Raw genomic sequence first — 14454 nt, 5'->3', positions numbered from 1 at the left:
AACCATACAAGTCGAGAGGGGAGGGAACTCATCAACCCCAGGCCTGCCGGCAAAGCCAGGTTTTGACGGCTTTTCGGAAGGCCTGGAGAGAGGTGAGGGTCCGAATCCCTGCGGGGAGTTCGTTCCAAAGGGCCGGAGCTGCCACAGAGAAGGCCCTCCCCCGGGTAGTAGCCAGGTGGCATTGGCTAGTAGACGGAACCCGGAGGAGGCCAACCCTGTGTGATCTAATGGGTCTTTGGGAGGTAATTGGCAGCAGGCGGTCCCTCAAGTATGTTGTATGTGTATGTTGAATATCCAGCTCTGTAATTTCCATTGTTGTCCAGTTCCCTTAGTACAGGGGTCAGCAACCTGCGGCTCTGGAGCTACATGTGGCTCTTTCCTCCCACTGCTGCAGCTCCCTGTTGCTGGTCAGCTCCACAATTGATAGGGCTTTTGGTTAGGACAGGTAGAAGTAAAAAGGAGGCCGTGTTAGGAGGAGACTCTATGGTAGGGGAACTGGACTGCCAGTCGGTTCCAAAATTGAACGGGGGGGCTTCTGGTTCAGACCTTTGTGGCTCTTTGAGTGTTTAAGGTTGCTGACCCCTGCCTTAATATATTACCCAAGCACATGCAATTCTTGGAGCAAAGGGAGAAGAATGCCTGTGTATCTGTATAAGTAGGCTTTGTTTTTTGACATATATGTTAATAAAGAATCCTGCATTTGAATAGATCCGCTATAAGACCAATGAACCTGTTTGGGAAGAGCATTTCACTTTTTTTGTTCATAATCCTCGACGACAAGAGCTAGAAGTTGAGGTAGGTCATTCTTGTTATTGCCTGATCTGAGGTATCTTTTGAGGGCAGAGTGCCAGAATGGCTGCAGCATTGGGAGAATTACAGCAAAAAATGTTGTACTCTTGACATTTGCAAATGTTTTGCTGAATAGACAAGGGATCCTATCTTGGAAATAGTTGTAGTTCTGCCTATGCTGAATCGTTTGCTTAGTAAATTTGAGGCAGGTGATTAGAAAATGTTTTAATTATTTTGGTAATATATATGTAATATTGTGTAAAGCTTACTTTATACTGAATAAAGCATAAATGTAATATCAAATTTGGCTTTCTCTAATGCTGGATTTAAGTGTGTAAGTGAGAAAAATTACAATACATCAAAATTCAGATTATAGGAAACAAAGATGTCTTGTTTAAATGTTGTTATTGAATTATTTTTAAATACTATATTCTCTTTTTCTTTATTAGAAAAAGCCAACGTGCCTATCATGTTTTTTGCATGGGTTCATTCTAAGCTGATTAAGTTTATTAATGGGTCAAGAATCAGGTTAATTGAATAAAATTAAGGACTTAGTAATTTGTTAACTTTTTTAAATACAGGTTTTCATTTAACTGTAATAATTCTTTTTCCTTCTTCTGTAGGTCAAGGATGAACAACATCAGTGCTCCTTGGGAAATTTTAAGCTTCCTCTTAACCAACTCCTTGCAAGTGAAGATCTAACTATGCATCAGAGATTTCATCTTAACAATTCTGGTCCAAACAGCACTGTATACATGAAGATTGCACTCAGGGTATATTACAACAGTTCCCTAAAATTTATTTAAAAATTAAGCATGTAATAATTGCGGTAATGGTAGTGATATGCAAATTATGTTTTAAGAAAGAAAGTCAGGAAAAGATTTTAAAAGGTGTGGTTGCTTGGGAATGAGAAGTTGTAAACTTGGTTACTTGATGGACACATTAAAAATTATTGACACCAAAGCTGCAGGCTGTGGTAAAAGTGTCAATATATTCCATAAAGTGAGTCTGTATTTCAGTGAAGGAGCATAATGTTTTGAATGCACGAGTTCAGTTACTGCCATGCTTCCCTTTTGTTGTTGAAAAGCAAAAGTGATTAAGACGACCTGCCTAATTTTTGGATAGTTTTCTCCCATCAAGTTAAGAAGAAATGCCCAGAGCTCTAACTTTAATGTGAAACAATTCCCTTTCTTATACCTGCTTAATCTATAGGAAGATCTCCATTTGGAATGAATAAAAATAACTATAATGATCCTTACGTCAAGATATAGATCCCTTTAAAATGGCAAGATTAAGAGGTTTTTTTTTTCAAATGTGCCATACTTCTAAGTGTGTGCATGTCTTTTTTTTAAAATAGTTTTTATTGAACATTTTAATCTTTAAAAACAGAAAGAAAAACCCAACAAGAAAAAACAAAACACAAAACATACGTAATAATGTAAAGCAATTATACAGTCTTCTGTATTGGCTTTCATATTTAGCCTTTCTAGTTCTCCATTCTGCATTGCCTTCCTATTGCTTTTACTTTGTCCTATAATATAACAAGATTAAGAGTTAAAAACGACACACATAATTAAGAGCATCATAATTAATTATAATCTTTATAACAGACTGTAAATAAGGATATTTTCTGATGAGATAGAACCAATAGCAACAGCATAGCAATAGCATTTAAGCGTATATATTGTCCCATAGTGTTTTAGAGCACTCTTTGGGTGGTTTACACTGGGAGCATTGTTTGTATATTGCCCCTTACAATCTGAGTTCTCATTTTACTGACCTCGGAAAGATGGAAGGGTGAGTCAAGTTTGAGTCCCATTAGGATCGAAATCCTAGCTGTGGGTAGAGTTTGCCTGCAGTACTACACTTCAATCATTCACCACCAGGGTTCCTTTCATATATTACATCATATGCACCAGGAAAGGGCAATCTGGTGTCTCTCAGATATTTTGGATTGCCCTTCTATAAATACCAGCCATTATACCCAATCATCAGGGATTCTAGGGAATTGTATCCAAAACATCTGGAAATGCCAGATTTGTTACACAGTATATGTGTACTGCGTGTGTATGACAGCAAATAATACCCCATATCATGCTATTCTCATATCTGACGTTATGCTCCGTGTAGCATCTTGCAGTCTCAATATTTTAGATGCTCCTTTTGTTTATCTTCCCCTCAATGTGTGAAATTAGGCGTTTTATAGAATGCCTAGGAAATCTATACAATGCCAAAAATGGGATGTCAAAGTACGAAATGCTTAATATTTCGTGCTTCCCAGGCATTCTATGCAATGCCAAAAGTATAAAGTAAAGTATAAAATAATTCGTTGAAAATGTCATCCTAGCCTTTCTTGTAGGTCAGCGCTTTGTCTTTTTCTCTCTCTTTTTCAGTAAGAAAGTCCTGTACTTTATTTTACATTTCTTCTTTCATTTCCGTATATGTCCTAACCCTTTACCTAACCCTTTACATGACTTTCTTACTATGCTGCATAATGCCTAGGGAGATTATATAGCATATTAAAATAATGAAGGCATTTCATACTTATGGCCTAAAAATGCCATGCTTTCTATAGATTCACTAGGCATTCTATACAATGCAAGCTTTTTACACATTCTTTTCAGGGATTAAATCCAGGGGAGATTGTAAAAGATTCTGAAAAAAACTTGATAGCAAAAATCTTTTAACTCTTATTGAGAGGAATATCAAGGTTGCCAGTGCTTAACAAATGGAAGAGGCTGGACTAGTGTGTATTTTTAATTCTCCACAGCCACAAAATGGAAACTTCCACCAAGTGAGATGTATAGATGTCCCATTGAAAGCTTTCCTTTTTGTAAAACGTAAGAGGAGAATACAGACAATCTTTGATTTAGGAATATAACAGGATCTGCCCTTTGTAGTCATAACTCATGAAAGTTTAAAAGCAGGTCGTCATGTGATCAGTCAGATTTTATTACCTTTTTTATGGTGGGTGTTAAGCAAACCCATTGTTTGCTATGGCATGTTGATGATGAAAACCAGGGGAAAAAAACACTAATTTTCAGCAAAAATATAAATTGTGGTCACATTACCATGGGATGCTGCAAATGCAGGTCGATTGCCAATTGTCCGAAATGTGGACACATGATCAGGGGAAGTGGCTATTGGAACTTTTGCCGTAGGAACGTACGATTTAGGGGTCTGTCATAATAGACTCTGTGCTGGAAATAAGTTGAGGGCTATTTGTATTTCCTATCAATTAAGTTTCATTCAGGCAAACTTTTCTTTTTCTCATCATGGTGGAGATTAAGGGCAAACATTCTAGTTAGGCATAACTCTCCGGTAAATTACATACTACATGAGATTTTCCAGGCATGTTTTTATATAGAGCAATTGGAGAGAGGAAAAAATAGTCTCAAAGATAACTCTTCTAGGTTTGCTTTAGTTCTCTTTGTAATCTGTTCATTGTACTAAAGCTCCTTCCCCAATGCTGGGTTTTGCAACCTTTGAAACTCCATTCATTGATATAGGCAATTTTTTTCCCTAAACTGTAAGAAGGAACAAAAGTGATCTTCTTGTTTGTTTTGTGACTATTAGATCCTTTCTCTTGAAAACCAAGAGAGAGCTCCAGATTACCAATATACGTCCAAAGTGAAGAGGCCTTCTGTTTCCAAAGATGGGAGGAAGGGTACTTTCAAGCCTCAGGTGCCCCCCTCTCCAGCAGCTGATGTGAGCAAAGCCCTAAGTTCTACACCTGTAGATGCCAATAAAAGGACTGACGGGATGGAAGCAGGCCTCCCCTCCAACCCTCACCCTCAATGGCCAGCAGATCTCAGCAGAAGTTCCTCCAGTCTTCTGACCTCCAATTTGAGTGGTTCTCCCAGCCACCTTTCAGTCAAAGAGCCTACTCCAAGTATAGCTTCAGACATCTCTCTTCCCATCGCCACGCAGGAGCTAAGGCAACGTCTGAGGCAACTTGAAAAGTACAGTCCCAAATTCTTTTTCATATTGTATCTATTCTTACATTGGCATTTTTACTTTAAGTTCTTTTCCTAATGATTCTAAGCATGATAATTTGCATTTTGTTTACAGTATCTGGGCATCGAGTTGACATTTTCATGACGTCTCCACCTTGACTCAGATATTTATTTACAATTTTAAAAAGCACCAGCCTCAGCACCCCACTATTTATTTATTGCCAGTATTCCCCCCCTCCCCAATTTTCTGCACAATAAGCAGCTCTTGTTTTATATTGTTACTTCTCAAAACCAAAACATGTCTTCACAAATCAACAATTACTTAATATTAGTAATGCTATATTTTAATTGTGTCTGGAAAACCAGAATGTATTGTAAATTGTACGTACAGAACCTCATTAGGATTGTCTTATGTATGCAGGTGGGTTAGAATAGTAGTTTAGGGTTCTTATTGAAGTATTTATTTCATATTTTTTGTTGCCTTTGGGATATAATATATCCCCAAAATCACAAAAGAAAGAATTGTTTTTGTGTCATTGTGGAAGCTCAATGCTGATAGTTTGTATTATCTTGATTTTTGTAGTGGAGCAACGTTGGGACAGTCACCATTGGGCCAGATTCAGTTAACAATTCGTCACAGTTCACAGAGAAACAAACTTATGGTGGTTGTGCATACATGCAGGTGATCGTATTATATATTTCTTGCATTTATCAGTTTATCTGTAAGGTACGGTAGCTGTGCTGGAGAACTGGGAAGGCTCTGCTTTCTTCTCTCCCATCTTGTCAAAAATGCTGAGTTTTATTCCTCCAGTCAAATCTCCCCATTTAACTGTGACTTTGACTAACCTGGATTCTCTTGGGAATCCAGGCTAAGGGCTTGTATCTAGGCAGATGGAAAAAAGAGATCAGCGAATCCTGGAGAAAGGGGTACTGACCAAGCATTGTCAAAATTTGCAGATGTGCTGCTTTATTAACTATTTCTGATCTGGATATTTTGTATTATTTCATTGTAGAAATCTAATCGCCTTTTCAGAAGAAGGTTCCGACCCTTATGTTCGAATATATTTATTGCCTGACAAGAGGAGATCAGGAAGAAGAAAAACAAGTGTTTCAAAGAAGAATTTAAATCCAGTGTTTGATCAGGCGTATGTTGCAATCTGATTCCTAATTTTACTGCATAAAGTTGTGAAATTGTTAAAATTTCTTTCCTTGCACTGAAATGTTACTTCTATTGATTTTTAAGAAGGCATCTAGGAAGTGGTTAATAATTCACTGTTACTAGAAGTGAAATGCAGGGAGATAAAGATAAATGCAGATTAGCACCTCTTGGTTTATTTTGTTACCATATCTATAAATAAAATTATTTAAAAATGAGTCTTATTAGTACGATCACAATATTTTTCTATAAAAAATAAGTTGTCAAAGCCTAGTCAATTGGGTGTTAATTGCTATAAAAATTTTAATTTAGCAAAGAAGAATTTGAAGCTAGGCCTTGGGGTAATATAGATATTAAAATGAGCATTAAAAAGTGGAAGGCAAATAATTTTGCAGAGGGAAATGTTCCTTATGTAATAGATATGAGTTGAACAGTTGCAACCTCAAAAATCTCACTGATTTTCAGGGCTCCTTAGCCAAATATTCTGAAGCCACTGATCTCCTGATTTCAAAGTACTTTGATTATATTCTGTCTGAAACATTTTTCCCTTCTCAGTTTTGATTTCAGCGTTCCGTTGTCTGATCTACAGAGAAGAACTTTAGATGTTGCAGTGAAGAACAGTGGAGGGTTCTTGTCTAAAGATAAAGGTCTGCTTGGTAAGGTGAGTATCACAGATGTAAAAAAAAGCAGTGCTTGGATAATGTGGCAAATAAATGTGAATTGAAGAATTGTAGAATATCAACTAGTTCTTTTTTTTTTTTACAATTTATTTATTTATTTAATTTATATGCCACACGTCTCACTATCCAGATGACTCTGGGCAGCTAACAAGACAGTAAAAGGAAGAGCATGCAAACATAATGTCAACTCATAAAACATTTGCATGTCTGTTATCAAGTTGCCATGGTGCATACCTTCGGCTAGAGTCGGTGCTCAGATTACTACAGCAGGCTTGTGAGATGTGCACCTCATTGGAGTATGTGATTTATGACACAGATCGAGGGGAGGGGAGAAACGGGCAAATTCAGTCATAATTTAAATGAGGTCAGATCTGACTGCAATGGGGTATTGCTGAAATGGTGTTCCTAATAAATGACTGGATTTCTTTTGAAACTTGGCTCGAGGCTCATGAATTAATTAGGGCATCTTTCGGAAACCTGACACATTAAAAATATTAAAATTAACAGGAATTAGATAAAACTGGGAACCAAGTGCATGAGCAATATGGAGGTGGGATCTTCTTTTGTAGTCTATTAGCCATCACAACCCCCATTGGGGCCCTATGCCAATTGGCAGAGTCATGTTCTGAGGCCTTTACAGAAAGCCAAGAGGGTGGGGATGGATTATGGGCATAATCCCATAAACCTTACATATAGCTGATTCTGAAACAGAATTATTTATCTCTCCCCCCCCCCCATCCCATGCATTCTGTAGCAAAATCTCATTGAGCTGATGTGTAAAGATTTGAATTGAAAAAAAAAAAACAGACGTTACCTTTACCTTGTGCGATGTATCTCTTATAAGGATTTAAGATCCATGGATTTGGAGGGGAAGCTGTGAAACATATCCATAAAATAGAGCCATCTGTTGAATAGGTTAACTTTGTAATGGAATCATGGTTCAGATTTCACATTTGTAAGCAATGACTTTGTGCATACAGGAGGTTAGGAGTCAAAGCCAGAATCTAGGATGGCTTTCCACAGAAGCAAAGCATGTAGAATCTTGTGTCATAATTTAGTTTTTGTTCCCACAGGTATTGATACCACTGGCTTCAGAAGAACTTTCCAAAAATTGTACTCAGTGGTAAGTACAGCCATAGGATGCCTTTTCAATTTTACCTCATTGAGAATTTGGGGAAGAGTTCATTGTTTCTTTTTTCTTCTGTTTGTTTCGTAGGTATGACTTGACAGAAGATGGGACAAGAATTAACGTTGCACCTTAGGCAGCTTTGGATTCCAAAAGCTCCTGTTAGCATATTTTTGCCAATCTTTATGTTTTTTATTAGCATTGTACCAATATTACTTTTTATAACTCTTAGTTACTTGGCCCATCACCCCAACCGTTTTATAATATCTTGAGATTTTGCTGTAGGCTTAAATCAGCTTACTTATAAACAGTTTTTTTTTACCCATTTGTTACAGCAATTTTAATGTGCAATAGGGTTTATAGAATAAACATTTGTTTCATTAGGTCCTGTTATGGCATTTCTGTCCTTAAGAAAAATGGGCTATCTTTCATTTTTTTTACCTTATTTTTGTCTCATCAAGATATCTGCCATGTAAATAGATACTATTTTTTCAACTGCATTATCCTCAAGAGGTGTGAATGCAGAAAAAAATGTCAAAGAAAACTATTTTCTTTGAAAAAAGGATGATATAAAAATCTTAAAACAAATTTGAGAATAGCATAGCTAGAAAAATGGACTTAATCTTACTAATATTGTGGATTTAAGAGTTTCTTATTTTTTAAAAAAATGAAAACTATTGATGTAATGATGTATGATTAAAGATTTGCAAAAAAGGGAAATGCAAAATATTAACCTTTAATATTTATATTGAAAAATGTATTCTTTTGTTCAGATAATGCATATAATTCACAAATGCATATATTATATATGTGAAAATGAAGATTTATGTAGTACAGTACTGTGTTTTTTTTTCCATTCACTGCTTCTTATTAAAAGTTTATTTGTCCTATCCATAATGCAGGGAAAATGCCTATGCAACAGAATGTTCAAGCTATATAACAAATTAGGATTTGGCAGCCACCCTGATACAAATTGCGATGTCACATTGATTGCTACCGATAGGAAACAGTTTATTACTGAGTTTTAAAGCATGTTTACAATTGTATGTGGAATACCAGCAAATAATGAGCTCAAACTGTAGAGACTTCTGAATTTCTGCTTGATTCTTTCACAGTTGTTTCAGTACTGTCAGTATTGGTGCCTTGAGCGAGTTTTTTATTTTTATTTTTGGATCAATGCATGTAGTAACCACAATAGCACTGCATTCTTTATGAAAGTGCAAGTTCCAAAGTTGATTCATTCACACATTATCAGTAAGGAATATGACAGTACAGAATGGGAGGACAGAGTGTGCAAAAAACAGCATTGAAGCTGATCCACAGTGCTTCTGTATAACAATAATGCAGGGGAAAAAAAATACTTCCAGTGAATCATTTAAAATCAAATGTATCTTCTAATCAGTATAGCTTTTTTTTTTCCATTTGATTTTGTCACGCCCAGGAAATGCAAGAACAGTTTGCGAAAATGGGCTTGGTTATTTGAGTGTGAACATTTTATTCACTGTTGCTTTCAGAATAGAACCCGGGAAGGGGGAGCATTAATTATATTTATTCAAATATTTTTGAAAGCTTTCTCAGATGGTTTTAACAATGACACATTTTTTTGTATTTTAATCCAAGAAATGGCATAGTTCCATAGAAATTAGTAGCTACACATCATCTTGAATATATATGCAATGCCTTTCTAAGAATAATACAATAGTATAAAATAATAAAATGTTATCAGACTTTTGAAAGTCTTAGAAAGTTCTCTGGCCAAATGATTTCTATGGGTGAATAAACTTTAAGGATATTAGCTTTAAATAAAACTTACAAAATCTTAACTCTGGCTTAGACAATTTTGAAGAAATTCTCCAAGAGGAGCAGTCTTCACTGAAGCTTGAAGAGATCTTCCCATTGTGCCCTATAAATAACTAGACTATTAAGGATACCAAAGTGCCTGTAATATATGTAGCAGATTGTCTATATCATGTTTTGAGAATCAGTTGTCTATATTTCAGTGTGATGTACCTGCACACGGGCATGTATGCTTCTCCTGTGTTTTATTATGAATGTGCCTCATTAAGGTCGACTTTATAATATCATTCAGACATTGGCTTCATACAGAATAGCATGAGTAACTCTTATCACAACATAGCTTAGGTTAGCAATCCTCACTTCCTTTTAAATGACAGAAATGCATTTACTGCATGGCAAGTTTCAGGGAAATCTAAAAAAGGGATGATATGCAAGAGGATGATTCAGCCATTAAGTATAGTTATGAGGGGAAAACATATAAATAAATAAACCCATAATTTGAAATTTTACTGAAGAAAATCAATATTTCTTCTAACCTTTGTATTCTGTTGTGGCTTAAAGTGACATCAGTGAGTAAGAGTACTGTATGGTGGCTTTGCTTAAGTGGTAATTTATAAAGTTATATTTTAATTCTACTAACAAGGGGTAGCCTGGTGAGAAGAGGAGGCTCATAATATCAATAAATATATGCAGAATGATCTAGCACTTTGGGCTTCTTTTTTGCAATTAAAACTAAAATTAGCAAAAGGAATAAAAAAATGAGGAAAAACAAAGGCCCACTAATAAGTTGAAATAAGCCTTTTAGTTTGATGTTAAGATACACAAAGTAACGTTTTCTTCCTTATTCATCTTCTCTGTTCTTTCTAATAAGGCCACATCTTTTGCATTTTGCATGAAATGCAAAAGAAATTGAATTGATGCAATGCGAAATATATTGAAAATAGCTCTGCAGTAAAGAGATGGAGAAATTTTGGACCAAAATCTGAATGATGATTAAAACATTTTTTTTTGCCTTTGAGACATAGAAACCGAGTGCATGAATAAATATGCTGTTCACAATTTAATGGTTCACTGAAGAATGATGAGGATTGATGAGATTCCAATTAGCAATTCTATATCTAAGTACCATCAGATTACATTTCTGTTTTTTTTCTATTCTGTGCCTTAAAAGAAAGCTTAAATATTTCATGTAATGAAAGCCAAGCTTTGTTCTCTGTATTTACCCATCTTTATGTGCTATTGAAACTGGTGCAGTTTTTTGCTGCATTTTGTATTTAGAGCTGCTGTAATCTAATCACCAATGAAGCTGTTATTTGACTTAGGGATTTAACATTCTTTCCTGTTTCAAACTCTCTATTATGATGCAGCAACTGGGGAAAAGAAGAGAGTAGTTTGACTACAGATTGCATTTTTTCGCTGATCTAATTTTGCTATTGCATGTATTTATTCAGTAAATGATTCATATGGAACTCACTGCCTCTTTTCATTCATTCAAAGACCATCTGCTGGGTTTACCTGACATAATTAGCAGCTTTTACTGCCCTCAGTTCACTTCCTAAAGCATTGTATTACATACAGATACACCAAAATAAAGAAGAACAGATACAAAATGATCACATTTTTTAAAGAATCACAGCTTTTTTGTTGCAATTTGCAGTCCATCCATTGAGTGGGCTCTTAAAACTTTGATGAAAGTGTTCAAAAAGAAGAAAAATTACTTGACAAGTGTTGCTATGCATGTGAATTAAATTTTGCTGCTGCTTCTCTGTAGTTGATGCTACCTTTCCTTTCTTCCAACATTAGTTTTAGAATAGGTGGCCAATTTAAAAAAAAATGTTTGCAACATTATATATCCTTAGTACCTGTAGATTCCTACTTGAAAAAAAATCAATTGTGCAAATTGTGACATTTAACTGAATGTGAATATTGTTTACTTATAACCAATCAGAATCTCAGAATCTAATTCTTTCATCCCCTTGACAATTAGTAATATAGACCACACTTCTAAAAACATAAGGGGACAAGACGGATATATAAATAAATAAATGTTCTGCTTTATAAACCCTTAGTAAGACCAGAACTGGAATACCTCACCCAGTTTTTGGTCACCACATTACAAAAAAGATGTTAAGACTTTGAAAAAAAAAGTGCAGAGAAGAGCAACTAAGATAATTAAAGGCCTGCAATTAAAATATATGAAGGATGGTTGCAGGAATTGGTCTTGACTAGTCTAGAGAAAAGGATTAGGGATGACATGATAGCAGTATTCCAATATTTGAGGGGCTGTCACAAAGAATAAAGAGTCAACTTATTTTCCAAAGCACCAGAAGGCAAGACAGGAAACTAATTAAGGGCAGAAGCAGCCTGTAATTAAGGAGAAACTTCCTAACAACAATTAACTAGTGGAACAGCTTGCCTTCAGAAGTTGTGGGTGCTTTCCACTAATTTTTTTTTAAAAAACTGGACAGCTATTTGTTTGGTTCTCCTGCTTGAACGGGGTTGGATTAGAAGACCACTAAGGTCCCTTCTCTATTCTGATTAATTTAAATACAATGATACAGTTCTGTGCAAACATACAAAAGGATCACACTTTTAATTATAAACTTCACTACAGCATGGAATACTTAAGAGAATTTGTTGCCACTTAAAATCTGGATCATTTCACAGTCTACAATAAATGAATAAATTGAACCTAGGAAATTTCTATTATGTCTAGAATGGTGCAGCTGAACATTTCAATGAAAAATCTAATGTTAAAGGATGCAGAAACTAAATACTCAAATCATTTTTGGAAATCAAGCCATTTTTCAGAATAATGTGCTGAAAAGTAACAACTGTTAGAAAGTTTAAAATATCAACAATTCATCAGAGGGAGTTGAATATTTTAACAATTTTAATAAGCCACCATAATCCATATACAGAAATCATTAATTCAAAACATAACATTGAGCTTGCTGCAGCATTTTGATGACTTACAAGTTCTTAAGTTGTCTCCAAGGGAGTCCCATATAGAATGCGTCACAGTAGTCTAATCTAGCAGTCATCAAATGTTTTATTTATTTTATTTGTTTTCAACTTCAAGGCATTCTGGTCACGGTAGAATAGTAACTGGCCCTTGATCCAAAAATACCTCCTACTCACAGTTTCTGCCTGCTATTTCATCAGGAATGGAGACTTCAAGAAGACCTTCCGAGTCATGAAACAAGATTTTTCAAGAGAAACACAAACTTGTCAAGAAGTGGGAGGGGGTTTATATTATTGACCAATATTTATTGACTTACACTAATTTCATCCTGGATGTTGTCCAATCCAGACCTTTACAGACTCACCTCCAGGACATTTTCATCTCAGCCTGAGGTGGCAGTCCATTGTTATCTGCTTCTGGATAACTCCTCATCTCAAGCCAATGGGGGAGAAAACCATGGAAAATCAGAGACCACATCTCATTGCATAAGATCAGACCACATCTTATTGCATCCCCATGATCATCATGTGGAGTCCCTCACTCAGAAAGCAGAACCCCCCCCCCAGACAGTGTCGAACTGACTGCAAAGGATACCATGACTGATGTTATTGAGGGCTAGCAAATACACAAAACATGCATTCTCTCTACTGTCATCCAGATGTGGCTCCTCTACCAGAGTGATCAGTGTATTCTCTTTCCCATGAGTAGGCTGAATCCTGGGATCAGATCCTTACCTAAACCACCATTGTTTCTTAATGTCCAGCTGAAAGCCTCTGCCCAGCATTAATCTTGTTCAAATAAGACATCTACAGCATTAGTTAAAGTGTGTTTATATTTAACATGCCACTAAGCCTGCATCTCAATTAATCTATATTGAATGGCAGCTTTAAGCCAGACAGATGGGGTCAACCTATTTTCTCCAAAGCACCTGAAGGCAGGCCAAGAAGCAATGGATGGAAAATAATCAAGAAGAGAACCAACCTACAACTAAGGAGAAATGTACTGACGGAACAATTAACCGGTAGAACAATTTGCCTCCAGAAGTTGTAGGTGCTCCAAACCTGGAGGTTTTTAAGGAGGGATTGGACAACCATTTGTCTGAAATGGTATAGGGCTTCCTGCCTGAGCAGGGGGTTGGACTAGAAAACCTACAAGGTCCCTTCCATCTCTGTTATTCTGTAGATCTATCATTCATATATTATCATCATCATCATGTCCTGTGCTAAGCACATTGCACTACAAATGTACTCCACAATTTTCACTCCGCAGCTACAGTCTCTGCATTCTTCCATTTAAGTTTGATTCTTTTCAGACCTTCCTCAAATAATTGGCATCAGGGTTGTTGTTGTTTTTGCTTTCCTCTTTTTCTCAGATTATCTAGTGCAGGGGTGTCAAACTCACATTGTCATGGCGGCTTGACGTGACATATCACAACTTTTTGCCCCCTTCGCTAAACAGAGCATGGCCATGCCAGCGAATGATACATCTGGCCCATGGGCTGTGAGTTTGATACCCCTGATCCAGTGGTATCCTGTTGATTGTAGTTTTCATTGTACATTGCTCACTTATGCAGAGCAAAGAGCATTCTCCATTCTGTCAGTATCTCAGTGAGTGTTTGGGAATTACTTCTTGGTAGAATTTCATTGTTTGTGCCATAGTCCTGATATGAGATACACTATATTGCCAAAAGTATTCGCTCACCTGCCTTTACTCGCATATGAACTTTCTGTAAGTGACATCCCATTCCTAATCCATAGGGTTCAATATGACATTGGTCCACCCTTTGCAGCTATAACAGCTTCAACTCTTCTGGGAAGGCTGTCCACAAGGTTCAGGAGTGTGTTTATGGGAATTTTTGATCATTCTTCCAGAAGCGCATTTGTGAGGTCACACACTGATGTTGGATGAGTTTACGTGGCCTACCACTTCATGGCTGAGTTGCTGTCATTCCCAAACACTTCCACGTTCTTATAATACAGCTGACA

The 14454-nt window shown here is 36.3% G+C and overlaps 1 protein-coding gene across 4 annotated transcripts in view; it reads left to right on the top strand.

The window, feature by feature from the left end:
- Nucleotides 1-10973, top strand: part of ESYT2 (extended synaptotagmin 2) — a 67529-nt gene extending 56556 nt beyond the window's left edge. For all 4 annotated transcript variants that reach the window (XM_087712496.1, XM_014056854.2, XM_087712497.1 and 1 more), the window contains 8 exons: nt 709-795; nt 1413-1562; nt 4366-4751; nt 5329-5427; nt 5759-5890; nt 6457-6562; nt 7655-7704; nt 7798-10973. In XM_087712496.1, the coding sequence (XP_087568622.1) occupies nt 709-795; nt 1413-1562; nt 4366-4751; nt 5329-5427; nt 5759-5890; nt 6457-6562; nt 7655-7704; nt 7798-7843 (1056 nt within the window). In that variant the 3' untranslated portion in view covers nt 7844-10973. The remainder of the gene's footprint in view (nt 1-708; nt 796-1412; nt 1563-4365; nt 4752-5328; nt 5428-5758; nt 5891-6456; nt 6563-7654; nt 7705-7797) is intronic.
- The last annotated feature ends 3481 nt before the right edge of the window (nt 10974-14454 follow it).

Source organism: Thamnophis sirtalis, unplaced genomic scaffold (assembly GCF_051295495.1).
Source record: "Thamnophis sirtalis isolate CommonGarterSnake01/CBP01778 unplaced genomic scaffold, rThaSir2_p1.2 scaffold_4, whole genome shotgun sequence".
Lineage (NCBI taxonomy): Eukaryota > Metazoa > Chordata > Lepidosauria > Squamata > Natricidae > Thamnophis > Thamnophis sirtalis.
Note: the sequence above shows the minus strand (reverse complement) of the source record. Positions and strands in the feature narration are given on the sequence as shown.